The sequence below is a fragment of the Lemur catta genome, chromosome 18 (assembly GCF_020740605.2).
Source record: "Lemur catta isolate mLemCat1 chromosome 18, mLemCat1.pri, whole genome shotgun sequence".
Lineage (NCBI taxonomy): Eukaryota > Metazoa > Chordata > Mammalia > Primates > Lemuridae > Lemur > Lemur catta.
This window is the reverse complement of record NC_059145.1, coordinates 5410107-5437658: the sequence shown is the minus strand read 5'-3', so window position 1 is coordinate 5437658 and position 27552 is coordinate 5410107. Positions and strand designations below refer to the sequence as shown.

At 36.7% G+C, this 27552-nt stretch overlaps 1 protein-coding gene and 1 long non-coding RNA gene across 5 annotated transcripts; both read right to left on the bottom strand.

The window, feature by feature from the left end:
• Window positions 1-6872: 6872 nt before the first annotated feature.
• On the bottom strand, window positions 6873-26619 carry CLK4 (CDC like kinase 4). Of its 4 annotated transcripts, none has more exons than XM_045530508.1 (13): window positions 26437-26619; window positions 22836-22996; window positions 18149-18374; window positions 16956-17046; window positions 16492-16558; window positions 13544-13660; window positions 13290-13456; window positions 12997-13091; window positions 12611-12740; window positions 11379-11461; window positions 8591-8670; window positions 7740-7830; window positions 6873-7654 (listed from the first exon to the last, which is right to left on the bottom strand). In XM_045530508.1, the coding sequence occupies exons 2-13, from the start codon at window positions 22994-22996 to the stop codon at window positions 7514-7516; spliced, it is 1449 nt and encodes a 482-aa protein (XP_045386464.1). In that variant the 5' UTR covers window positions 26437-26619; the 3' UTR covers window positions 6873-7513. The 4 variants fall into 4 exon arrangements, with proteins under 4 accessions (XP_045386464.1, XP_045386466.1, XP_045386465.1 ...); XM_045530510.1 differs by lacking the exon at window positions 26437-26619 and adding an exon at window positions 19470-19528 and having other exon boundaries at window positions 22836-22925; XM_045530509.1 differs by lacking the exons at window positions 22836-22996; window positions 26437-26619 and adding exons at window positions 19470-19528; window positions 19712-19865.
• On the bottom strand, window positions 19893-21953 carry LOC123623431. The gene is made up of 3 exons (XR_006729854.1): window positions 21914-21953; window positions 21400-21430; window positions 19893-20326 (listed from the first exon to the last, which is right to left on the bottom strand). It is a non-coding gene; the product is annotated as an uncharacterized LOC123623431 (long non-coding RNA).
• Window positions 26620-27552: the final 933 nt, after the last annotated feature.

Below are 27552 nucleotides of genomic sequence, written 5' to 3'. Positions count from 1 at the left end.
GAGATAGTAGAATTAGTAAACAAGGATATCAAAAGTTATAACTGTTGACTGTTTCTTTTGGGGGCAGTCTGCTCGCTACCATCTTTGAGTGTGTAATAAAAAAAAAAAAGAGGAGAAGTTATAACTGTATTTCATATGTTCAAGGAACTAAAGAATGAATATGTTAAGAAGAGACATGAAATATACTTTTTAAAAGACCTAAAACAAATTTCTAGAGATTTAAGTAACAATGTTTGAGATGAAAAACACAATAGATGGGATTAAAGGCAGATTAGACACTTCAGAGGAGTAGATTATTGAACATAAAAATACACCCATAAAAACAAAATAAAAGAGACAGAAAAAGATTGAAAAAAATGAACAGAGGATCAGTGAGCTCTGCAATAATTTCAAGTGGTGTATAACTGGAGTCCCTAGGGAAGAGGACAGAAAAAATATATGGCTGAAAAAATTTTTGAAATTTGATAAAAAATATAAATTCACATATCCAATAATTTCAAGGAACCTAGGCGCAAGGCACATGAAGACAGCCACACAAGGTACATCATAATTAAATTGCTTGAAATGAGTGGTAAAGAAAAAAAATGCAACCAAAGAAAAGGATATATACAAAGGAACAAAGATAACAGCAGACTTCTTTGTTAGAAACAATGCAACCCAGAAGATAGGAAAGCAATACCTTTTGTCAACCTACATTTCTATACCCAGTAAAAATGCCTTTCAAAAAACAAAGCTTATGGATGCTTAGACATACAAAAGCTGAAAGAATTCATCACCATCAGACCCACAATAAAAAGAAGTGTTAATGGAAGTAATTCAGGCAGAAGGAAAACCAAACCAGATGGAAATATGGATTTATACAAGGATTGAAAAGCACAGGAAATGGTAACTATGTGGGTAAAAAAAATTAGCTGGGCACCTAAAAATAGAAAAAAAAATTAGCCGGGGTGGTGGCGCACATCTACTCCCAGCTACTCGGGAGGCTGAGGCAGGAGGATCGCTTGAGCCCAGGAGTTTGAGGTTGCTGTGAGCTAGGCTGACACCACCACACTCTAGCCTGGGCAATGTAGTGAGACTCTATCTCAAAAAAAAAAAAAAAAAAAAAAAAGATTCTCATACTTTATGTGAAGTGGTGTAGTGTCACTTAAAGGTACTGTATACTGTGATAAAAATATATACTACAAACTCTAGAGCAACTGCTAAACACACACAATAGTTATACCTAATAAACCACCAAAGGAGATAAAGTAGAGTTGTGGAAAAATACTCAGTCCAAGATAAGGCAGAAAAAGAGGAAAACAGGAATAAAGAACAAATGGAACAAATAGAAAATAGCAAGATGGTAGATCTAAACCAAACTACCTCAATGATTACATTACATATAAATGGTCTAAACATATATAACTAACTAAAAGGTAAAGACTGTCAGATGGGATGAAAAAGCAAAACCCAATTATATACTGCCTATAAGAAACAATTTAAAGACACAAAAAATTAAAAGCACAAGGATGGAAAAAAGATACACCATGTTAACATTAAAATGGGATAATCTCTATTTGCACACATTTATATGAATCCTATAGGGCTAAAAGTAACATAACAGGAAAATACTTTATGGACTGTAGAATACTGTATAAATCAAGAATAGAGGAAATAAATCAAGAAATAGTGACAGTAATAGCTATCATTCACTAGCACTTTATGTAAATTATTTAATCCTCACGACAACCTTCAGGAAGTTAGGTATTAGTACTCTTAATTCATAGATGAGGAGACTAAAAAGATTATGTAACTTGTCCACATATACAGATGGCAACAGGGTCTAAATCCAACTGACTCTGCTGGCAAGCAAACCATATTGTTCTCATGTGTGCAGTTGCAAATTAAAACATTTAAAATACTTAAATGCTTCTAAAGTAATTTGAAAAGTATAACGTAAAAATAAATAGAAAGATCTTTTAAAATTAAATTCACCCATCAATGAGATACTGTAAATACCATGAAGGTTTGTCCCTGCCACTCATTCTCAAAACAGTACCTGCCATGTTGCCTTTAGTTAGGAGAAACCAAGCAGCTCTTAAAAACATTGGTTTAAAAAAAAAAAAAAAACTGCTATATTTATAATGAGAAAATTTTTAAGTTACCTGGGTATGGGGCAACTCCCAAAAATTTGCAATTAATCTTTACTTCATTTCATTACACTGACTGCCATTGACAGTATCTAAAAGAACTCAGCCTTTGGGATTCTAGCCGCAAAAGATACTTAGGGTGATTTCAAGCCTTCATAATTAAATGTAAGCCTCAATCTTTTAATTAGATAGGATTTCTCCCCACAATTGTAACATTTAAAACTAAACTATTAATATTAATACAACCAGGAAAAAAGTGAATGTAAGAAAACATACCTGAATAGTGGATATTCTTGATTATTAAAAACAATTTTTTTTGAAATTCTGTTCTTCCTTTTACTTTCAGTAAAAATGCCACAATAAAAACGTCAGTGTTAGTGGATCACAAAATAGAATTGATAGCTTAATAATTTCTGGTGCCATAAAGAGGAACAATTAACATTATTAAATAAAACAAGAGGTCATCTGGGTTAAAGCATTTACAGAAAACAGAGTAACTGCTACTTATTAGCGGAACTACCAAATTCCAGGTAATCTGCTAGATGTTTTTAATCATGCTATAACACAGATATTACTTCTAAGTAACCCCACCTAACAACGTAAAGTTTCTTTGCTTGGTTGAGCGTCAGAGAAGACCCGGGACCAAAGTTTAAATCATGGTGGTAAAAAGTCTGAGTTCTTTCAATGCTAACCTCAAGGAGTTAGCTGAAAGTAAGAAATGAAGGGCAGAAAGAGCTAAAAGCTTTTTTATATTACAATTTCAACCTTGAAGCTTGATTAGATCCAGGTTCAACATCTTTGATTTGGGCAATGATACCACACAGGTGCTGCACACTTCCTAGTGCATCACCTGAGCAGCCCATGTCTGGTTGTCAATCTTAGGCTCTGACTGATTACTGAGTTCAGGCATTGTCAGCCTGATTCCTCCATGATAAAGTTCCCCACCAATTTTTCACCCAATTATTTAGCATCCATTGGTGACTGGATCCATTACTTCATTAAAAGTTGCAACATAGTATATTTCTAATAGCCCTTGTGTATTTATTAAAAGGAATTCTGTTTTAAAATGGTCATTGTATAGCTGGTTTGTTTGAATCAGGACCCAGTCAGGGTCCACATATTGTCAACATGTCCCAGGTTTATCACATGTATATTCTCCATCCCCACCTCCATCCTATTTTTTGCTAATGGAACTGAGTCATTTCTCTTAGAGAATTTCTTATACTCAGTATTTCATCCTTGTAATGTTCATTCCTCTAGTCCCCATTTATCCTGACTGGGTCCTGATTCAAACAAATCAACTATAACTTTTTTTCAGACATTCATGAAATGTTAATTATGGACTGAATATCAGATAAGAAATTACTTTGTTAGATATGATAGTGGAATTATGATTTAAAAACATTTTATCTGTTAAAAAGATACAGAAATATTAAGAATGACATAATATGGTATCTGGCATTTGTATTTAAACATTGCAAAATGTTTTTAATTTTTGAAGCTATGTATATAGAAATTCATTATTCTAGTCTACTTTTGCATTGTATTAAACAAAATCCCTAATATAGAACTGGCCAGCTTTCCCAAATGACTTACACTGTAATAAATATATGTATGTTTAACAAAAATTTCCTTTTAACTATATCTCCAAAGGCTGGATTGTTATAAAACTAACCTGACTTTTGAACATTTTGTTCCTTCTACTTAAAAAGTACCAAAACAAAATAAAGCCAATCAACCAAATTTAAAAAACTATATTAAGACCTTTAGGGATTTCGCTGGTTACTTTAGGTTACTTTTAACCTCTTAAAAGTAGTGATCAAACGATCAAAAATCTTTAAGAATTAGAATTGTCTCCTACCTATTTGCAAATGTCTACTAAGCCTATCATCATCAGCTATTATTGATCATAATGAATTCTTCACTATGTTTGAAAATGCAGCTTCTTAAGCAAGTACTGAATGTTTAGAACATTTTACTTGCACCAAATTTTGTGGGAATCATAATTTTGAAACTGGGAGTTAAAAACGCAGGTTGCCTCACTGCCAATGTTTGTTCATTCCTGGATGTCAACGTAAAACTTAAAATATTGGTATCTGCCTATTTAGAATGATCTGTTTTCAGTCATCCCATTTTAACTCATGTAGTGAGAAAAATGGGAATGAAATCCAAGTAGTAGAACTATTAACCCTTACTTTCCATTTCACTCCAATTCATTCACAGTAGAGCTGTAACAATCAAACTGATCAAGTTTTTGACTCAGTGTGGTGTATTACTGCAGGAAAGCACAATGCCAGAATCTAGCAAACCTGACTTTAAGTCACAATTCATTCACGATTATTGGGAGACTCGGCCAAGTAATTTTCAATTTCTCTAGTATATAGCCCTTCAAGCTTACTCAGAGGAATAGTTTTCGATTTTATAAAACTTTGCAGAGTAGTTTGTTTCCTTACTGTCAGCAAGAGTCACTGTAATTCATCTACTCTGAACATTTTGATGAATGTATGGATGAATGAAAAACCTCAAAGTCAGTAGCAGCAGCAAACTGGGAATAACCTATTTACAGCTGCACTTTTAAAAATGCCTCATAAGAAGGCTGGGTTGGGTGGCTCACACCTGTAATGCTAGCACTCTGGGAGGCTGAGGCAGGAGGATCGCTTGAGGTCAGGAGTTCGAGACCAGTCTGAGCGAGACCTCGTCTGTTCCAAACATAGAAAAAAAACTAGCCAGGTGTGGCGGCACACGCCTATAGTCCCAGCTACTTGGACTCAGAGGCTGAGGCCGGAGGATTGCTCGAGCCCAGGTGCTTGAGGTTGCAGTGAGCCATGATGACACCACTGCACTCTACCCAGGGAGACAGAGCGAGATCCTGTCTCAACACACACACTCACACACACAAAAGCTTGATTTCAATGAAATTTCAAGAAATAGTAAACTATGAGGTATCAAATTATTAACAAAAACACCTAAATTACAAATAATTCATATTTATACACCCACTGGCCATTCTAAATCTTTTCCCTTTTAGTGTTGAAGCTCTAGAAACTGTTTTTAGAAAAACAAACCCTGGAGCTTTTAAAAATGAGTTCAGAAGTACATGGAAAAAGGCAATTAAGGGTAGGGACTTGAGAGCTCAAAGAAAGAGAAAGGTGGGCAAAAGACCCCCATACAGTAATCCCAGAGGTAGCACCCTAACCACTAAGCATTTCTTCTAATTTTTTAAAGTTCCACTTTAACTCCTAAAAACTCCATGAACTAGGCCTAGGAATTAGCAAAGACCCTTTGTGAAGAATGTAAATAAATAATTTTCAGAAGAGAAAGGGTATTAGCAATTATTAACTTCTTAGTAAGAAATAGTGTGGGTATTTTTCTTTCCTCCACCATCCTGAGATCAGCTACCCTATGAGAATTAGTTTCTGACAGAAAGTAAACATTAACTTGGGAACCAGAAGCACTTGCTGGGGAAAGGACAGGAGGCTTAGGTAGCACAGTGGCACTGGAAAAATGAAAATGCAGGGGAAAATAGATGGCAAACTTCTGAATCTGCACAGCAACACTGCTAGGCTGAGGAAAACCATTATAAAAATATCAAATGCTCCTTTAAAAAACATTATCTGGATGGGCACAGTGGCTCATGCCAGTAATCCCAGCACTCTGGGAGGCCAAGGTGGGAGGACTGCTTGAGGCTGGAATTTGAGACCAGCCTGCGCCACATAGTGAGAACCCATCTCTATAAACAAACAGAAAAATAAGCTGGGCATGGTAGTGACCTCCTATAGTCCCAGCTACTTGGGAGGTTGAGGCAGGAGGAGAGCTTAAGCCCAAGAATTTGAGGCTGCAGTGAGCTATGATGACATCACTGCACTCTAGGCAGGGTGACAGAGCAAGACTGTCTCAAAAGAAAACACATAAAAAACACATTATCACATATAATATAGTTGAACTATTCTGAAGGTACATTCACTATATTTGGAGTACATCACAGAGGCCTAAACATAATTCATGCGGTGATTTTATGGTAAAATTTGTTTCAGCTTTCTTAAATTCCTAGTCAACTTTAGGAACATAGCCGTACTATACTGACAAATGCTGCCCCTAGATAACGTAGAGAATCCACCCTGGTTTTACTCTTTGTCATACAAGAGAATTCCATGCATTTTATGTGTTTAAAATATACAGATAAAACTCAAATCTTTGTGTAATGCAATTTGAAATGGGGATACTGTTAATGAAAAATAACCTCTATCTGAATAAGCAATTATGAATTCTACAACAAAAAATATTTCTACCTGGCAGACTAAAGCACACCAATAGATTTTTTTTCCTTTTACTAAATTAAGTAATATTTACTACCATGTAGTTTTTAATGTGAAAACTAGTACAGTAAGAAAAAAAAAAAAAAAACTGTAGTCAGAAAGTTTATGTAGTTTATGTTAACCAACCAATCATGTTCTGGAAATTTCAGCAGAGCTTTCTTCCCAAAGTGTTTTCCAATCAAATCCCCTTTCTCCAGTAAGGATTAACACAAATATAAATTGCTTAATAATAGCCTTAATTCTCATAGGTTTAAGTATTTACTTCAATTTGATAAAGAAATAGATATTGGACAATTTCAAGACTTCTCAGAACTTGGTATTAAAAACTAAAAACTCAGTCATCAGAATTCCTATTTTTATATCACAAAACAGCCCTTGGAAAATATGATTTTCCATGCTGAGTTTTCAGTCAGACTTTAACCTTACATGAAGTGTATATGTGGTTTTATTAAACAACTTGTCCCAGTGGGCAAACTGGATGCCTTTCCATGAATGTCTACTTACCCCACTGACATCACCAAATGAAACAGAACACAATACTTACAATTTAATAAAATTCTAACAGTGAACATTTTCTATGGGTTTTGGTTTCCAATACCTGCTTATCTAGAGTTGATAATAATTATTACCCGTTCAACAATTATAGAAAAAACTTCTAAAATTAAGAAAAGTTCTAAATTTGAGGTATATAAAGAATATTCATTTAAGATTATGAAGTAGTCAAGATTTTCTTTTACTCAAAAAAAATCACTTCTGAGTTGATCTCCATGTACAAAAGACAAGATCAATCACATTTATCACTGGACACAAAGGATATTCCAAAGGTCATTAAAAACTGTAATCAATCTCAAGAAAAATTAATTTTAACTTTTATATTTCATTCATTGTCAAGACCATACTTGCTTAACAAGATAATGATACTATGGATACAAAACATACACACAGTATTTACACTTAACTGTACAAAATAATTTAGTGTTTACAAAAATATTAGAATGTTTAGTTGACTGACACAGTCTTAAGTAATTTCTTCTAGAGAAGTATATAGTAAGACCACTGATTTCCATTTTATTTTCTTTTTAATAAGTCAAAAAAAGGATGCTGCAATGCTTCATCCAGAGTAATTCTTTTAGTTGGATCATATTCTAACATTCTTCGAACCAGGTCAAACAGTTTTTCATGTTCTTCATCATGACAAAGCATAAATTCCTAGGAAGAAAAATGTTTTTGTTTAAAAAAATATATTAATAACAGTAAAAATATTTTTTTTAAACTTTAATCTTTTTTCCCTTACCTTTAATGGTTTGCAGCGTCTCCTAACATATCTACCAGCAGAACTATGTTCATCCCAATCTAGCTGATTATGGTGAAAATACTTGCGTTTTCTACAGGAAAAAGAAGTCTGGATTAGTAAAATAACAAAAGATCCACATCTTTACCCTGCCCCAACCATGGGATGAGAAACAGACAGAAGCATAAGCAGCTCTCTCTAGATGTACAGACATATGCACATGCATACAATTTTTAAAAATCTCAGCAGCAACTATATAGCAGACACCTTATATAACATCTTCCTTTATTTTCCCTCCTGTGAGGTTTTAATATCCCAACTAAGTTATTTCCAAATACCATAGACGGAACAATGCCAGCTTTAAAAACAGAGGCCTCCAGCATCCATTACTGTAAATTCTGATTTCACTAGATCTGGAAATCTTTAAATAATTCCCTGGTGACTTCTGCAGTGAAGCTGCATTTGGAAATAATACCTTGTCCAAGGACATATATGCTGCTTAGTGACAGTACACATTTCAAACTTAGACTGATAGGACTCCAAAAAACAAGCTTTTTCATATTCTATGTTATTTATACATCAACTTAAGAAAGCATTCATGCAAAGGTAAACTACAGTATTAAAAAAAAAAACCACCATTTTGTTGGCCAGATCACAAATTAAATACTGAATTTTTAAAAATATGACTTTAAAAAAAGGAGTAAGATGCAGTTTAAGTTATCTCTAATACATAAAAAAATTTCAAAATCTGCAGTCCTTGGAACATGCATTGTTAACAATGTTGGGTTTTCTGTAGTTTGAATATAGGCTATTGTATGTACCCAATAAAGGGCTTAAAACATCTTAAGACACACCTTGTTTTCTGGATCATGTGTGGTGGTAGGGGTCCTAATATTCGTTCCATCATTGCCAGGTGCTCTTTACTATCATGAGTCTAAAACACACAGGAAAAAGAAATTTAGCACATACCATTTTCCTATAAGCACATTCAAAGGGAACACAAGAAAATGGTGCCAATATAAAAGGACCAGACAGCTACAGAATTTACATTACATCATACTTCAAAGATGGAACAATGCCAAACGAGCTGTGTGGTTTGGTGCAACACAGTCTCTGAGATGAATTGGTAAAATCTAAAACCAAGCAGTTTCCTTGTTTATTTGTATTTCTTACACTGTTTTAACTGAAGATGACTGGGGAAGATCACCAGAAAAACTGTTTCCTCCTCATTTAATCAGCTGCTTAACCAAAATTAACCTCCCAACAATCAGTCCACTTATTAACACTTACTAATCCCAAGCAATAGAAGTATGCAGTCCCACTAATTCTCACAACAATCCCGAGCCAGGTATGTGAGAACATGAGTGTCAAAGAGGTTAAAATATTAGCTCAAAGTCATATAGTTCATAAACAAAGAAAGTTGAGCTATAAACTCAAGTTAAAGCTCATAATCCTTAACTATATAGTAATAGAGCCTTGGCTTGGCTAAAATATTTAATAGAATAGAGAAAACTGTCAAACTCAACAGCTGAAATGGTATGCTTCTAGAGCAGAGACTGGCAAACTTTTTTGGAAAAGGGCCAGACAGTAAATATTTTAGGCTTGGCTGGTCACAAATGGTTTCTGTTGCCTATTCTTTTTGTAAAAACAGGCATCAGGCAGGATTTCACCATGGGCCAAAGTTTGCTAACCCTAGAGTTTTGGAGAGCAGAGGCTGTGTGTAACTGCTTTGTAAAATCTATTAATATCCACTATTGTACCCTGCATATTGCTTTCACAACATTGTTATTAATTCATGACAGGAACAAATAATACTAGCTTCACATTTTTAAAAAGTTCCTTAGTTTCAGAGTATTTTCATCATGGAATTAAAATATAAACCACCTCTTAAATAATGTGTACTTCATTTAAGACCTCAAAGTGATTTACAGTCACAAAAATCATTTGAAGCATCCATTTTATATGTCAGAATGAAGAAAACATGCACTCTGATTAACTTTTTCTTACCCTACAACTCACTACTAGAAACCAGACACTACTCCTTCCTAGAACTAATTGATAACCACGGTTCTAAAGCACTAAGCTTGTCTATAAACTCGGAGTACTTTCTGATAGGGTCTCCACAGATTGGACAGAAGCTCAAGTCCTGTGAGGTGCCCTACAGGCAGCAAACTCCTAACTGTGCAACAGCCACCTAAGTGACTCAACTTAGCATAAATAGCTTCATCCCCTGCACTGCTGTAACTTCCAATCAACCTCAACGACACTGAGCTGGGATTTCCACAACCCCTTCCTCCCAAACCTACTGTACCTGGCCAGGACTTTTAAAAAGCTGTCTACTAACAACTATTACTATCATTTCATAAAAAGAACATTTTAATACAAAAAAAGGAGGGATAATCTCTAAATAAAGGTCAGAATGGCAACCCTACAAAATCATCTTCATTTACTTTTGGAAACTACTGACTTCTAGAAGAAAACATTTTAATACCTTTCAAAGTATGTGAAGTCCTTTACTGGTCAGTCCTTGCCTATTGTCATCATTTTCCCTTGTACACAAGATACTCTGACAACACGATTCTTCCCTGACTACAATATGTTCCTTTACTCCTCTGTGCATTTACAGAAACTATTTCTTCTTGCTTATACGCCCATCATACTACAGTTTTCTGATAAACTCCTACTCTTCCTTCTTTTTTTTTTTTCCCTTTGAGATAGGATCTTGCTCTGTTGCCCTGGCTGTAGAGCAGTGGCGTCAGCCTAGCTCACAGCAACTTCAAACTCCTGGGCTCAAGCGATCCTCCTGCCTCAGCCTCCCGAGTAGCTGGGACTACAGGCACATGCTACCATGTCCGGCTATATTTATCTATTTTTTGTAGAGATGGAGTCTCACTCTTGCTCAGGCTGGTCTCGAGCTCCTGACCTCAAGTGATCCTCCCACCTCGGCCTCCTAAAGTGCTAGGATTATAGGTGTGAGCCACTGCGCCTGGCCCTACTCTTCCTTCTAGCATTGGCTTCAACTGCCTAATCTCCTTGGTAATGCTTTCTCTAAAGAAATGTAATTTTTAACCTTTCCTGGGTTCCTCCTACCTACACTTTGTACATTGTTCCATTATAGCTAATATCACACTGTACTGCAAGAGCTTTCGCATGCAAGAGCTTTTGCATGACTTGAGGACAGAGATGTTGTCTTTTCACCTTTATATACTTGGTGCTTAGAAATGCCTAAGGCATCATAGATGCTTAATACTTACAAGTATTAAATAAAATGTAACTTCTTGTTCCTGAATTCTTTTGTAAAGAGGAGTAAGTGACTTGTTCATGGCCATACAGATAATCAACATAATCAGAATTGAATTAGAATTGCCATTAACACTGTGAACTTAGGAAGTAGCTCTATAACTAAAGAAATGAAAACATGTGACAATAGAAACCACACATGAAGCAGGTGTTAAAAATGCCAATCACATGCAAAATGAACTGTGACTAGTAGCATTTCATTCAACTGTGGCTTTAGAGAAGGATAATCATTATCTCAAGAATAATGATCTATGGCAGCTTTCCAATAAGAAAGCCAAAACTTAAACATGCTTTTAATATTTAAAATTCATTATTATTAATTGAAATTTATTAGACACATACCTGAAAGACTGTGAAACCAAGGTAATATTCAATGAGAATGCAACCTATGCTCCAAACATCACAAGGCTGAGACCAACCTAAAGCTATTTAAAAACAAATATAAACATTTTACTATGCAACAACTTTTAACTGGCAACACACTAAATCCTTTCCTATATGGGTGCTCCCTTTACACAGCCCATTAGGGAGAATATGACAACAAATTCAGGGTTTATATTTTCAGTTTTATATTGAACATTTACCTAAAATTTAAAGTAATGTAAAATTCAAAATTCAGTTCCTCAGTCACACCAGCCACATTACAGGAACGCAGTTGCCCACGGTGGCCAGTGGCTACCATGCTGGGTGCAGATGTGGAATATTTCCATCATTGAGGAAAGTTCTATTGACCAGTGCTGCATAACATTCTCGATTTTCCTACCCCTTTACCAATCCTCTACTCTAGGTAAATATCATTAGTTTGCTTTTTCTGAACCTACCAAGTCTTGCTGGACTTAAAAAAAGAGACTAGGAAGTGGAGGAAACATCTGATTCTACAAAAACATTTTATTATCTAACCTCAGTTTGACCTTACTTTTGTAATCAGCTTACTCCATTTAACTCTCAACCGCACCTGACCTGAACTTTTCCCACTGCCTCAAGCCCACAAACCCACCTGACTTCCCTGCTCTATTAACATGCCCTGATCTCTAACTTTTAATTTTGAGGCATAAGACGCACTCTCCTTAGAGTTCCTTTTTATTTTAAAACTCTGCACCTTAACGCATTTTCTTTCCAAGCCTTTCTCACATCAAGGGATATCACAAAAGCTCCTTTTAGAGAAGCCCCTCTTTTCTTGACCTTTATCCGCCCTGTATCCAGATGGCTGCCAACCAACTGCCAACCAGCATTCTCACTAGCACCATACTTTTGTGATGACATGAAAATAGATACCCATATACCTTCAAAATCACACTGGTGTGATGTACTTAGCTAACAGAGCCTGTTCTCTCATGATCATTTAAGACTAACTTGTTCAAAAATAACCACCACCTGGAATATCTTTCACAGACGGTATCACATTTTTACTGCTAAGGAAAAATATTTATAGCAATGTCCACATTTCTTATGAAAATAGAAAACGGTTTCTGAACACTGCTAAGAAGATGCTACCTGCCACCGCCCCCAATAAAAGCTGTAAGAACAACAATCTCCTCTTCAATATAGCAACTGCAAGTCCAGTGTCTACTGACCCAAAATGACCTCTGGAGCTCTGTAGTGCCGTGTAGATACCAAAGTACTGTGATGTTCATCATCATACGTTGCACTTCCAAAGTCAACAACTTTGATATCTGTGCTTTTCAGTGTGCGTTCATCACGTTTCTAAAGAGATACAGTTGAGTAAATATGAAAGTCAATAAAGATATGAAATATTTTATAGCACTATTCAAAAGGCTTGCATATGAACTATTTTTTTGCATTGTCAACATAAGCCTGTGAGAAAGGCAAAGGATTACTCCTTTTTTGGTTAAATATTAAGATACAATGAGGCTCAGAGGTGAAATTCCTCATCTACGGATCACCAAGTTAAATCAAGTTTAAACACAACCACCAAAATTAAAACCAGTCTTTAACTTACCATTTTAGAATTATATTTGACTACGTAGTCAGACTTCACAAATAAAATGTTTTCAGGCTTCAAATCTGTATGGGTTAATTTATTATGATGCAAAACTATAAGAGAACAAAAAAACATTATTAGTTTCACTTGCAAATTTAATTCGTCTGGCAGGGAAAGGAAGATACAGTGGCCAAGAGGGGTTTCATCTTTACCTGTAAAATGTATATTCTTAGTGACAATGTTTTGATATGTTGCTTGTACAATAAAAACTTAAATTTTCTGGTGTTTAAAGATTTATCAAGTATACTTACAATTTATTGATTGGCAGATCTGATATGCCATCTGCCTGATGTGGTCAATCTGAAATGGCAGAAAGCTGTTTTCTTTAATGAAATCATAGGTACTAAGTCCCAGCAGTTCAAACACAATACAAACATGACCATGATGATCAAACCACTCTAGCATCTGGACACATCGGCTAAAATAGATCAAAATAATAATTCAGTTCGCAGAATCCTGATTATTTCATGTACTATGATGCTTCATAGTTCAAATTTATACTTACAAGACACTGTTGGGATCAGTACTATTTAAATGCTCTAATACTTGGATTTCTGAACGAGCTGCTTCACGGTAACGGCCTACATTTTTTACAATTTTCACTGCTACATGCATGCCATCCCTTAAAAACAAAATTAAGATGAAGATGGTAAATGTACACGAGTGGGTTGAAGCCATGTATCCTCTAAAGCATGATCTTAATTACCAATTCCTCTATGCTATAATTCTAAAATAATCTTTCAATAAATCTTTCAGAGCATATTATACTAGATTTCATATAACATCTTTTCAAAATATTTTGACAAAATATACTTTACATGAAGTGATAATTCCCGTAATACTTGTGAATTTTAATGTTTGTTCCCAGAATTTTATATTTACCTAGATTTTATACAACAAAAGCTAAAAAAAAGTATAAAAATATAAACCAAGAATAGAATATGCTACTGCTGAAAGCACTCATTCATTCATTCACCAGGCTGGACCTACTCTGCTCCAGAGAGTGCATAGGTAATTAATGAAGAAAAGATAGGGCCTGACTAAATTCAAATTTTACATAAAGGATTTGTTCTGTGAAGTTTGGATTTGGTCAACGGGCCGCACTTGGTGATCTGCAGGGCCACCTGTGGCCTTGAGGCCACAGGTTCTCTATCCTTTCTTCACAACAGAGGTGACACAGAACTGAGCCCTGATAGATAGCTATGAGTTTGACAGACTGGGAGGGAAATGGAACATCCAGGTAAAGGAGTCACCAACCATAGAGTAATGAAGCCAAGAAAATCCTTAGTACATTCACTGATGCAAGTACACAGAAATAGCTACAGGGTAGGGAAGTGGGCTTTAGAAGGCTTCCTAAAAAGTACAGAGTCAGAGCCATACATGAATTTGAGGAAATCAATTTGCCAATCTGCACCTTCCTTTTGTCCTCTTTTCTAGGATCTGCCTAGAGATAAACCAGCACTCAAGTCTCCTTTTTCATTTTGGCCTTTCCACTTTACAAAAGAAAAGAAAACCTTACCCATCCCTTATTAGTATATCAAGATGTATGCCACAAAAATCTTTGGGGCAAACAAACACACGTATTCTAGTAGCCAGGTAACAAACCTTTTTCCATGCCCAGTGGTTTCTAGTTCATTGCTTTCAATGAGGTCCCCATAAATGTGGGCTGATAAATCATTTAAAAAAATTTCTGATGACAACCCCCCTATGATGTTTGGCATATATGTCAAGACTTCAAAGAACTTTTATAAAATTACTGTGACAAAACTTCTACTCCCATCTATTTAATTATATGACCAAAAGTTTTCTCAGTGAAAAATGAAAAAAGAAAACAGATAATACTCAACAGTGAGATACTTATCTATGGATATATGTACTCATTTTTTAGAAGCCCCAATCATCCCAATAAAAGACAGTCCAAAAAAATCCTGTTTTAGAGTTTGAGGTTGCTGTGAGCTAGGCTGACGCCACGGCACTCACTCTAGCCGGGGCAACAGAGCGAGACTCTGTCTCAAAAAAAAAAAAAAAAAATCCTGTTTTAGATCCCAAAAGTATAAAAATTTATAATACATTGGTACTTTGATCAACTGAATACTGTTATTTGGAATAGTATCTATCTATCATTTATTTATTTAGACAGAGTCTCACTTTGTTGCCTGGGCTAGAGTGCTGTGGCGTCAGCCTAGCTCAAAGCAACCTCAAACTCTTGGGCTTAAGCAATCCTTCTGCTATAGGCATGCGCCACCATGCCCGGCTAATTTTTTTTTCTTTATATTTTTAGTTGTCCAGCTAATTTCTTTCTATTTTTTAGTAGAGACAGGGTCTCGCTCTTGCTCAGGGTGGTCTCAAACTCCTGAGCTCAAACGATCTACCTGCCTTGGCCTCCCAGAGTGCTAGGATTACAGGCGTGAGCCACCGCGCCCAGCCTGGAATACCTCAATTAAATAGATATTCAGAGACTCAAAATCTCAGGAAATCTTAAAAGGACATTAATGGGACAATTGGTGAAATCTGAATAAGGTCTACAGATTAGCTGGCAAAATTTGGAATAACATATATAAAATGATAAAGTAAATACTATAAAATGTAGACATTTGGAAAATCTGGAAAATTAAGGAAGTCTTTGAACTATTTTATCAACTTTTCTGTGAGTCTGAAAATATTTCAAAATATTTTAAAGTTCAATTTATGTTCACATTTTTGTTGCAGAGAAATAAGATGGGGTGACAATGAAAGTTAATTTAGGATAATATTCTTTATGGAAAGTAGAACGAAAATAAGTTCAAGAATAAAACATGTCTAAGTATTCAAGAAGAGTCTGTTTACGGTTGATGGTAGGTATCAAGCGGCTACAATATTTAGATTCCCTCAAATACATTTAAAGAGAAGGTTTTTTTTTTTTTAAATTAAAGTTTATAATAAGCTGCAAATTATATCCTTCCCAACTATTTTAATTTATGATAAAAAATTTTAGAAATGTGTGATTTCACTAAATTGTTTTAAGAAGTTCTTACAAAAAAGTTTGCAAGCCACAGAAGAGAAGTCCCGCAGGAAAATGGTAAAATGAGACAGAGAGGGTCCAATCACAAAGGGATTAGTATGTCTCATTAAAGAATTTGGACTTTATTTCTGTAGGGCTTAATATAATTTCTTTGTAGTTTAGGAAGCTAACTCTAACATGCAAGATTAGATATGCTTTACTGCCTCTGCAATCCAAAAGCTGAATCTTCCACTTGAACACCCACTTTAGTTTCAATGAACTCCATCTAATAAAATCTGTCAGTATTCTTAATCAAAATCCACATTAATGGTAAATAAATCATACACAGTTGAAGAAATTTTGTTGTATATTTATACCTCCCAAACACATGGCTACCACTTAAAATATATTTCATCTAAATTATGGATCCTTCCCCACCAAAAATATCAGAATGTTCAAAAAAAAGAACTTACATGCCATGATCAATGCACTCTACAACTTTGCCAAAGGCTCCTTCACCCAAAGTGTCCACAATTTCATCTAAAGTGAGGGGGGGAGAAAGAGGTGTAAGTACCCAAGTAAAAATTATCTAGTTATTCAAACAATGAATGCTTAAGTGTGGAATACTTTCAAATGATCTCTATCAAAGCATAACTAAGTTTTCAGCACTCAAAACTATTTTATTTTCAGCTGCTACAAAAACAATTAGATAGAGCTACTTTTCTTGCTCTAATCTCAAATTCCACTGATTATTTTGGAACTTTAGAATAGAAATATTTAAATTCTACAGAAAAGAAGAAATACAAAAGAATAAACAAACCCACAAAAAACAAAACAAAAAAGTAATGAAGAGTTCTTTAGCCCCCCGCTGACAAACTATTCTTAAAAAGATTATTCTGTGTGCAAAGTTTAAAAAGTGTTGAAAAATATTCTATACATCTTGCTCTTAGAACGTCTCCACTTTGACAGATCAGGTGACCCTCCTCATCATCCTCTATACTCCTGGATCTTTTCCTTCGGTGGCTCTTCTGGAACGGCAAGTGGGCAGCACCAAGATCGTCCAGCCAATCAATATATCAGAGTGAATTCAGGGCAGAATACGCAATTCATTCAGCGGGGAGATATTCAGGCATTCAGATAAGCACCAGGCCACGAACAGTTGGCAGGAGCAATTTCAAATTCAGTCCCCAGAAATTCACAGGGCACAGTTTATGTTACAGAAGAAAAACATGGCAAGGAACAGATTTTCAGATAAGATACTTAAAGTGGCAATAGAAAAAAAACAACACAATTGTCTCTTTAAAATACTGATTTAATTGAAGTCTGAAATTTAAAGAATGCAATGTCATGATTTACTAATCTCTTGCTATAAATAGCATATGCTGTGAGTTGCGATGACTAGCTTGTCAGAAAAATGCTTTAAAATGTCAAGATTAGTCGAAATTGTTCTTAGCAATATTTAAAAATATTCATGATAAAATAAAAGGGGAAAATAAAGGCTAATTTCAATGTTCAAGCTAATACATGCTACTTCTACTGAAGAAAACTTGGGGAGAAAAACAGGAATTCAAAGTTTACTGATTAAATAGGTGAAGATGTCTGAATGTAAAAAAAAAAAAAGGCAAGCTTATTTCCCATTCAGCACCCATTTTCACAATTTCAACAACTGGTTGTAGACAATGATGCACTGTGCTACGGAACTAGCTAATACAAACTAATAACAATTAAGTATCCACTAGTGCAATTTTCCATATTGTTTCCAAGTATCAGGGAAGGGGTTTCTTTCAAAGTAAAAAAATGTTTAAGATGAAAGAAAAGATGGGTGCCTCATTTTTTCATAAGAATGTATTACAAACACAAAAAATAAGATAATTTTACTATTAAAATCAATGAACTCATGATCTGGTGTCAGAATATAAGTAAATGTGGGCAAATGAGGGCTAACAATAAATATACAGATCAACTATCAGAATTTGGACGTTTCCTTTAAGGATTTAAGTAATATAAACACAATTATAATATATCCAAATATTGTACATGTATAAAGAAACATCAGAAACTTATCAGCTCATTAAGAGCTTTTATGCATAAATAAGAATCCACTCAAAATAAAAACAAAATCAATCATACCGAACGTGAATGATGACTTGAACCAAAGTGTCTATTAGGCTTCCTTTTAGGACTGCTTCTCCTGCTTCGGACTGAAGACTTACTGCAGTGGATTCGATAACTGCTTTCAATGTCTCTGTGATAATGTCTAGGAACATATCCTTCACAGTAGTCATTCCTGTATTCATCAATGTATCTCCGGTCCCGATAATCTCTCTCATTCAAGGACCTTGCTTCTAAATAATGACTGTGAACACATTAAAGGATTTCAAATTATTCTCTTTATTCTGGAGTAATGTGGTTCAAACAAAGCATCTTCTTCAAGAACTCTTGGTTTAAAGAGCTAACTCAATAAAAGAAAAAATTCAAATTGATGAATTACAATTTATATTTATTTCTAAGTTTAACAAATAATTTTACTTTTAACAATCAAGTAAATGGACCCATTATTCAGATTATTGTCAAGCACTTCACACCAAGGAACAAAGCTTAGGTCAAATCATTAATTTATTGTTACTTAAGTGTTCCTTTACCTTCTTGGAGAAAGTTAAAACCAAAACTTCATGAAACTGCTTTTCTGAAACGCATCAGTCTTATGATATATGTAACTAAGCTTTCTTTCCTCTCTCACAGAGCACACACAATCAGAGGCAGGCAAATCAGGATTCCTTTCTCTTTTAATGTAAGTGCATTTTAGGTATTTCTGGACACAGAGAATTCTTTCATGAAAGGTGTATTTTAGCTACAAGGAGCCTAAAATTTTTCCAGCCCTTTCATTTTACCAACAACTAAATTAAGATCCCTAGAAGGAAAATGATTTGCTATGGTTATAGAGCACATTAGTGACAAAAACTGAAATATTTTCTAACTGCTATTATACAGGCCACTTTTATTACACCTATCACCTGTCCTGTCTCTTTACATTTCTAGCTTTCTGTTATTCCTGCTTGAGAAATAGACAACATAGCTTTTGAGGATTGCCTCATGCGCTGAAGACATCTAAAATAAAAAAGGGATCCTGTAATTGCTTGCCTAAGATTACAATAGTCCCACTACCCTGCTTCTCTTTGCATTTCTAATTTCTGTCATTCCTCCTTGAGAAATACATAAGAAATACAACAGAAAACAGCATCATCAAGTGCCATAGTGCTTGCATCTGTAGATTCCTTTGAGAATCTGATGAAAGCTATGACCCTCTTCCCCAAAAAGCACACAAATGCATACACAAAACTTGGCAAGGAATTTCATAGAGGTCATGGATCTTAGGAAGTTAAGCAGCATTGATGGGATGGAAAGGGAAGGACATAGATTTAATTGGCCCAGTTTCCCATCCCCTCTCTACCTGGGATGAGTGTCCTCTTCAACAGAGTGCGAAGCTTCAAGAGGGATGCACATGGAGCACTGAGGGAGAGAGGGGACACCTGCCCAGTCAGACAAATCAGCTAAAATAATCCTAACAAGCAATGGAGTGACAGATGTTGACTAACTGCCCTTACCAACCCCTTTCCTTTCCCAGAGTATGCTGTCATTTTTTCCCAGGGGGGCTGGTTTAGGCAGAAATAGAAGCATCTTTATAACTCCTACCTAACAGGGCTACCATCAAATAAATGCAGGCTGGGGAGATGCAGGAACCCTCTTCTCTTTGCCTAGTGTCAATCTTAAGTTCTATCCTTTGGAGAACTCAGGACATCAGGGTAACACTGTGGGTGTAGGTCATGGATTTGATCAGTTGGCTTGGAACTGTCAGAAAGAGATCTACAATATAAGAAGCTAGAAATGAGCATACTCTTGAGGGCATCCTGTTTAATTCTGTAAGGCATCCTTCCCACAAAAGTCCAAAATCTTTCTATAAGAAAAAACTAACACTAATAATCTTTAGCCGGAATAATGCATGACGTTAGAGCTGCTAATAAGCCAGAAACAATCTACAGGATAACAAAACATGAGGTAAAACAATACCATGAGGATAAACTAAAAAGATGAGGGTCTCTTCAATCTATAACAGCAATGACCAAGGCTGAGAGATTATATAAACAAAATCTACACAATTTCACAGGCTGTGGACAGGGTAGACAGGACAACAGATTGATTTAATTTTTAAAAATATTCACTGAATGCCCAGTGAATATTTTCTGAAGCCTTTCAAAATAGCCAAGATTGACGAGGGTATAGGCATTCGTTTTTATTTCCACACAGGTCCTGTGGGAGATAAAAAAAATTATATAAGGCAAAGTCCCTGCCAATCAATAATGAACAATTTGAGTTTACTCAAACAACAATGAAACAAAACCCAACAATGCAGGAAGTACAGAAAGGTTACATATGAGTGCTTAGATAAAGAGAAGGGAAAGAAAATCTACTTAAAATGGTCAGGGAAGAATTCATGAAAAAGATGGAGGAAACAGAGTTGCACCGTAAAGGGAAGCCAGGATTTGGACAAAGTGAAATGCAGAAGAAATTCTAGGGGGAGAAGAATGGCATAGTCCCATCTTACATTCATATAGCACTTTTAGACACAATGGTGTAGAGACGGATTTGCCTGTGTATTACTCTGGAAAAAGTAAACAATTCCAGCAAGAGCAATCTTCACACAGTGGAACGTGGACCAATAAATAACTGAGAATAGATCATTAAAAGCCCTGCATGCCAGGCTAAGGAATATTTCTCAAAGGGTGGTCTATTTATGAATGATACTGAATATAGAGTTCTCATTAAAAATGAGATGCCCAAGCCTCAGATAATATTCACTGAACCTAAATCTGGTAAATCTGCATTTTAAACATAATTCCAAGGTGATTCTTATTCACACTCAAGTTTGAGAATCACTAGTTGAAGACTTGATACTTTATGTTATAGGACTCTGATCACAATATATAAAAGGTGAAGTTTACAGCCACTTGTCTTTTTAATATATTATGCAGAATGGATTAATTAACACTGTAGGGAGACCAATTCACAGGCTACAGCCAAAAGACAAATAAGAAAAGACACTCTGCAATATATGTGACAATTTAAATAATTAATATGTAATAAAAACCTCTTAATCAGTAGGAAAAATATAATCTTATAAACAGGTTAAGAATAAAAAAGTTCAAGTGGTCTATAAATACATAACAGTGGACAAATTCACTAGAAATTTAAACATTTCAATTAAAACAAAAAGTGGAGACTGGTGATAGCATAAAGGAGCATGTTGCAGAAGTACAATTTGGTACAAACTTTCTAGAAAATGAAATGTGAATGTGTAGCAAGAACTTTGTAAGCGTTCATACCCTTTAACTTGAAAATGCCTCTTCTTGGAGTCTGTTTTTAGGAAATAAACAAGAGGCAAAGATTTGGATACAAAGATATTTTTAAGAATAATTAGAAATAATTTTATATCCAAATAATGGGGACTAGCATCCTAATAAGATTATCTTCTTTATACTTTTCTGCATTTTTCTATAATTTTATAAAAAATACTCCCATAAAGTTTTTAATCCTCAAAAAGACTATTAGAATATTCTAGATTATGGTAAGCAATTATCACATATCTGTCAAAGAAGGTACTGGCCTGGTGGTTAAGCCTTGAGAGTTGTTTGTATTTATGAATAGTGGGGTACAGATGGTTTTCTACAGTATTCTGTACATTAATTAGCTTTGGTCATTGAAATCCTGCCATAAACCTTCCCCTTCCCCTTATATAACAATGTGTGATGAAGCATCTTAGTCTACACTGACTACAAACAAGCTCACTATTTGGTAGAACATGTCTGTTTAGCATGGAGAAGGAAAAAAATTACATACTGTTTTTTAAAGTAACCCCAGCTGGCTAATTTAGAAAGCAATCTGGTAAACAGTCCCAATGGAACATCTGCACAAAACAAGGAAAAAACATAGAACCAACAAACAAATGAGAAAGGGAAATTAATGGAAAATAGAGTGAAAGAAACTCTACCCACCTAGCCTTTCTTAAATCATTTAGAACTTTAAGATTCCTTTAATTCTATATAAATGTATAATCTCCAAATTTTACACTGGTAAGAATATAATAAAACAGGACACATACTGTTGCAAATTTTTATTGAAGCCCTTTCCTAAATTATTAGTTACTGCCTGTGCAAAGGAATGGATCTTAGAATAAAGCAAGCTTCTAAAATCCCAAACAAACACATACACTGGCCTTATCTACAAATAAAACTTGTAAAACACAGTCACTGATCCCGAATGCACTTTAACATTCCCAAATAACATATGTTGCTTTTCTCATCTGGAATAACTTTCCCCCACCTCCAAATCCTCTCTCATCTCTGAAACAATGAGCACTCCAACATACTTATCTCCCTTCTACATGCAAGTTAAAGGCACTCACTGGGCATTCTATTATCACTACTACTTAATTTTTTGTGTGTCTCATCTCCCCAACCATTATTGGCAACCTTACTGGCCAGGACTCAATGTTTCTTATTTTACATTCACTTATTGATTAACTGTCTCCCACCACTCCCAGACAGACATAGATATATGAGGATAGGAACTCTGTTTTATTCAAAGCTGTCGCCTCAGTACCTACAGAGGCTAGCCTAAAATAGGCACTCAATAAATATCTTCTGAATGAATATTTCTTAACTGAATTATAAAACGATTTGACAGATGAAAGCTATATAAGCAAATGACAAATCATCAAAACTATTAGTGTTAAAATGCTACTAGTTCAAGAATAATTTACCAATCAGATTCTTTAAATTGGTGATGGGGTTTACAATGCCTGTTCTCTTGTGTACTACTGTGAGATCTCCTCTTTCGTTTGTGACTTCCACTGTAGCTTTCATGTCCCCAGCTTTCTCTGCTATCCCAATCAGGGCAGTGAGTTCGTTTGGAATGCCGCATCTGTTAACAGAAATGAAAAGGGAGTTACGAAGGATATGGATGGTTATGTTTGGTAAAAGTATTATGCATTAATATTATTTAAATATAAACACCCAGCACATGGGATCACACAGGTTCTAAAGTCTTTTTGGGTAATGTTTCCCAAGGCATGGGGCCACTATACCACATCTGAGTGGTATGTCAGATGACTGGTAAGTGGCACAGAGATCTAGTACTAAATGACAGATAACATGTGAGACCTTAATAAACATTTTCTTTTAATTCTTCTGATTATAACCAGGACTAATTCTCAGGTTGGTGCTTGTTTTCAACTAACACTTGTTAACTGCCCTTAAAAAAAAAAAAAGGCCAAATAAAAAAGTTTGGGCTTACAGCCTTCAGTAGACAAGAGTCACTTAGATAAAAATTAATAACTTTTTATTTTATTTTTACTTTCTATTTACTAGTGATCTTCTAATTGAGCTATTGACATGGTTTCTTTTAAAAATGTTAATATTAAAATGTGAGCTGATTTAAAGATAAATAGCATCACAAGTGTCATGTGGCTTCAGCAAAGTACTGTAACAAAAAAAACTGAAGTGAAAGAAACACTTAGGGATACTAAATACGAGAGGTAACTTTGTTCTAATGATAAAGAACCATTCATTAATGAAGCTTCTTTTTCTCAAACTCTCTAGAGTTCCTTTCTCTAAATCTCAGAATGACTCCAAGCTTTGAAAATAACAGAAGAGGTGTATAGAACACAGTATTCAACAGAAAACCTGAAAGGTAATAAAAAGGTGATTTTATAACTCATTTTCTCTATCCAACAAATTTATTTACTGATCATCCTGCAGTTATTCTTAAAATTAAAACCTTTTTGTTGGAGATCTGGAGTATCTCTGAAAAACAGACCAACCTACAAGGGTGTACACAGAAGCAAGGTCACAGTGAAATCAGATAATGGTGACAATTCCAACTCAATTTACAACTTCCAATGCATACCCAGCCTGGCTTCTCTCCAGGCTCAGCACTGTGCTCAAACAATTTAACCCTTTCTGCCTTTCCTCATCCTAATTCTTTTTCCAAAGCAGTTAAGTTTTTAAAAGTGAGATCCAAACTCGGCTAAATAGCGTAAGTTTAAATGGCAAAAAGAATTTCACAAGGAGCTGAAAAAGCTAGAATGGAACAAAATCAATCTAGTTAACCTCATTGAGGTTGCCCAAATGACTGTACAATAAGCAAACAAATCCAAGTAAAAATTTAAATGATTTTAAATGGATTAAAAGCTATGACATGAGGCAGCTTCAATTCTCCTGAGAGGTACTCCCTAAGAAAGTATGTATCATGCCATTAGAATCTGATGCCACCAAATATTCAGAACTTAACTCATTTCTCTTGCTGATTCTAATTCTATGTCCACCAAACATCCGTGTAATAACATGCCTTCTCTTTTAGCTTACTTGAAAATGGAAGAGAAGGCACTGGTCAGGTCAATCAAAAATCCTAAAACTTGGCTGGGTGTGGTGGCTCATGCTTGCAATCCCAGCACATCTGGAGGCCAACGCAGGAGGATCACTTGAGGCCAGAAGTTTAAGACCAGCCTGAGCAACACAGTGATACTCTCATTCTCCCCATAAAACACAAAAAAATAGCCAGGCTGGTGGCACATGCTTGTAGTCCCAGTTACTCCAGAGGCTTGAGCCCAGGGTTTGAGGTTGCAGTGAGCTATGATGACACCACTGTACTCTAGCCCCTGCAAAAGAGACACCATCTCCAATAAAGAAATAAACTCACTTCTATATGGGAAAATGAAATAAATGACACTACAAATTTACCTAATGCAAAAAGCCAAAAAAAAAAAAAATCTTCAAAAGAGCTATCAAGAAAAATTTGTATGTCTGTCTAATGGAATTTTTATGACCTGTTTCTTCAAATACCAAAGTTGTATTTCAACCACAGCAGGAACTCAGCTTGGTTAAGCATTCTTAAATAGCAGCCAGCAAAATTATAACATCTGATGAGTGAGGGCTGTTATTCTGATCATCCATTATTATGCAGGTTTTGCAAGACATAATCATCTAGTTTAGTTTTGTTTTTCCCCTTTTGCTGTCAGTCTGACAAAAACAGCTCATCTCTAGCAAGGCAGAATTCTCAAATTACCTTAGTTATTAACATACAAACATCAAAATAAGAATGAACTTCTTGTGAGAGGCCCAGATTTTTATTTCTCTAGTCAAGTTCACTACTTTAACATTTAATTCAGCTGTTTGTTCCAGTCCCTTTATCCTCCCCCTCCCCCAATGTTGGAAATATTTTACCTACAGGCAAAAGTTTAAGATTACTGGACCCATGCTCTGTGTGGAAAGGTTTCTTTGCATACACAAAAAAGAAAAACTACCTAAAGCTATTACACTACCTCTAATTAATAAAGAATCCTACATATTAGAATCACCAGGTATCTTTCAAAAAAAAAAATCGGACGCAATGGATTCATATATATATATATATAGAGAGAGAGAGAGAGAGAGTCATATCAGAAATCTGATTTTCCAATGCCCTTTTTAAGACCCTGTAGTTTTTAACAACTTTATATTATGTACATGGTTTGTAAACACAGGAATAGTTAGAATTAAATGACTCCACGACTGCATTTAATGGGTAAAAAGCCTGTAGGTGCGTGTATGGAGCACAATTATACAGGGATAGCTACTATAAAGACAAGGTGGCTAGCGGGTTCAGTTCCGAGGGCAGTTTCCTTAAGGATCGATAAGCATAAAGGCTATGTAAGCAATCAGGGACAGCACGATGCAGAACTATGAGAAATGCAGATTCGCTGCAACAATGGTGTGCTCCACCTTAAGAAAAACAGGATGGAGCAAAGGACGAGCCTCTGCATATTTACGCTTCTCACAGCACTAGCGGATTTCCACCAGCTGGATTTGCAGCTCCCGGGACGCCAGTCTCCACTTCCCCGTCCCCGGCACCTGGCCAGTGCCTTTGGCGCACTCACACACAGGGCAAATGCCTGACTGAAAATGCCCAAATGCTACGAACGGCCGGGGCCAGAAGTCCAGGGTAAGACTCGATTTCCGACAACACAAACGTAGCGGACGGGTCTCGAAGGGTCCCCCGACAGGTCCTCACACTCACTGACGAGACGAGGCCCTGACAGGGCTAATCAAGAACCGGAGTTCGCCGGCCAGAACCGTGGGGAGAGCCCAGGGCCTCCGGAGCCCCGATGCGGGCGACCAAGACCCTCAGAGCAGGGTCGCCGCAGAACCGCGACGCCTGAGCAACTTCAGGTGTCTAAGACCACCAGCCGAGCAGTGCCCCGCAGAAACTCCCAACTCGGTCCCCAGTTCCCGAGGCCCCGAACCCGGTCGCCTCTCCGACACCTGGCTCCGAGACCGAAAAGACAGGACAGCCGCCAGCCCCGCACGCACCACTCGAAACCTTACCTCCGCAAAAGCAAACGGCCCTTTGGCGGAGAAATGTCGCCAAACCGCCGTCTCCCCTCTCCAATAGCTGCGACAAACACCCTACAAAATGGCGACAGCGCCTTCGCCCCACAACCCCCAAGGCGGCCTCTGGCGCCACCTACGCCGTGCGAACGCGCCTGCGTGACAGAGCCTCGCGCGCTCCCGCCAGTAAGGGGCGGGGTTCCGTGTGACGCCAGGGGCGGGGCCTGAGGGGCCACACTGCGACTGCGCGGCCCCGGCAGCCCCGCCCCGAGGCCTGAGGGAGTTGAGGGTGTTTGGGTTCCCGGAGGACGGCGGTGAAACCGTGAGGGAACGAACACCTGTGTCCTACCCAAGCCCGTGGCGCGTGTCTGTTCCTTAAAATGGAGTTATCCCGAGTGCAGCACCTCTCAGCAGAACCGGCTCGTGACCCTTTCCTGCTGTCCCTCTCGAGGGGGCTGCGCCATCACCTTTGCCTGTCAGCTCCCCTAGGACCTCTAGCGCAGAGGGAGCCGAGGTGCCAGGTGGGCCCCAGCGCCGCCTGCGCCGGCCGGCTGGGGCTGGGACAGCTCAGTGACCCGGCTGCTTGCAGTCCAGCCCACTTGGAGCTGCCAGTCTAAAATGGGTTCGGATAAAATAAAGAGAATGTCTCAGAAAACAAGCTCAGGGAGAGGGGGCCGGAGGTGGGGGGTGGGTGTGCTTATCTTTTCAAGGCATGTGCTCCTAATCAAAACAAAACAAAAAATGGGAAAGTTTCAATTAAGGCTCCAAAGTTTTCCTGTTCTGATCCCTGCCTCCTCAGCAGATAAGGTAGCTGGAAGTGTCCCTACTGAAATTCTCCCCATTATTTGTCCCTGTGGGTTGATTTTATTCAACCAAGGCAGAGTAATGTCTCAGTGCTAGTGAGGGTCCATTAAGGTGCTTACTTACTTCAAATAAGGTATTTTGCAGTTCTGAGAATCCCCGGCAGTTCTCCAGTTTTAAATGAGTAGAATGAGAAGTGTGAGGGTCAAAGTCGGAGCCCTGGGGGACACTTTTAAGGGACAGAGGAAAAGGAGCCTGAGAAGGAATGATCAGGAGAGGAGAACCAGAAATACAGTGTCAAAGCAAAGGGAG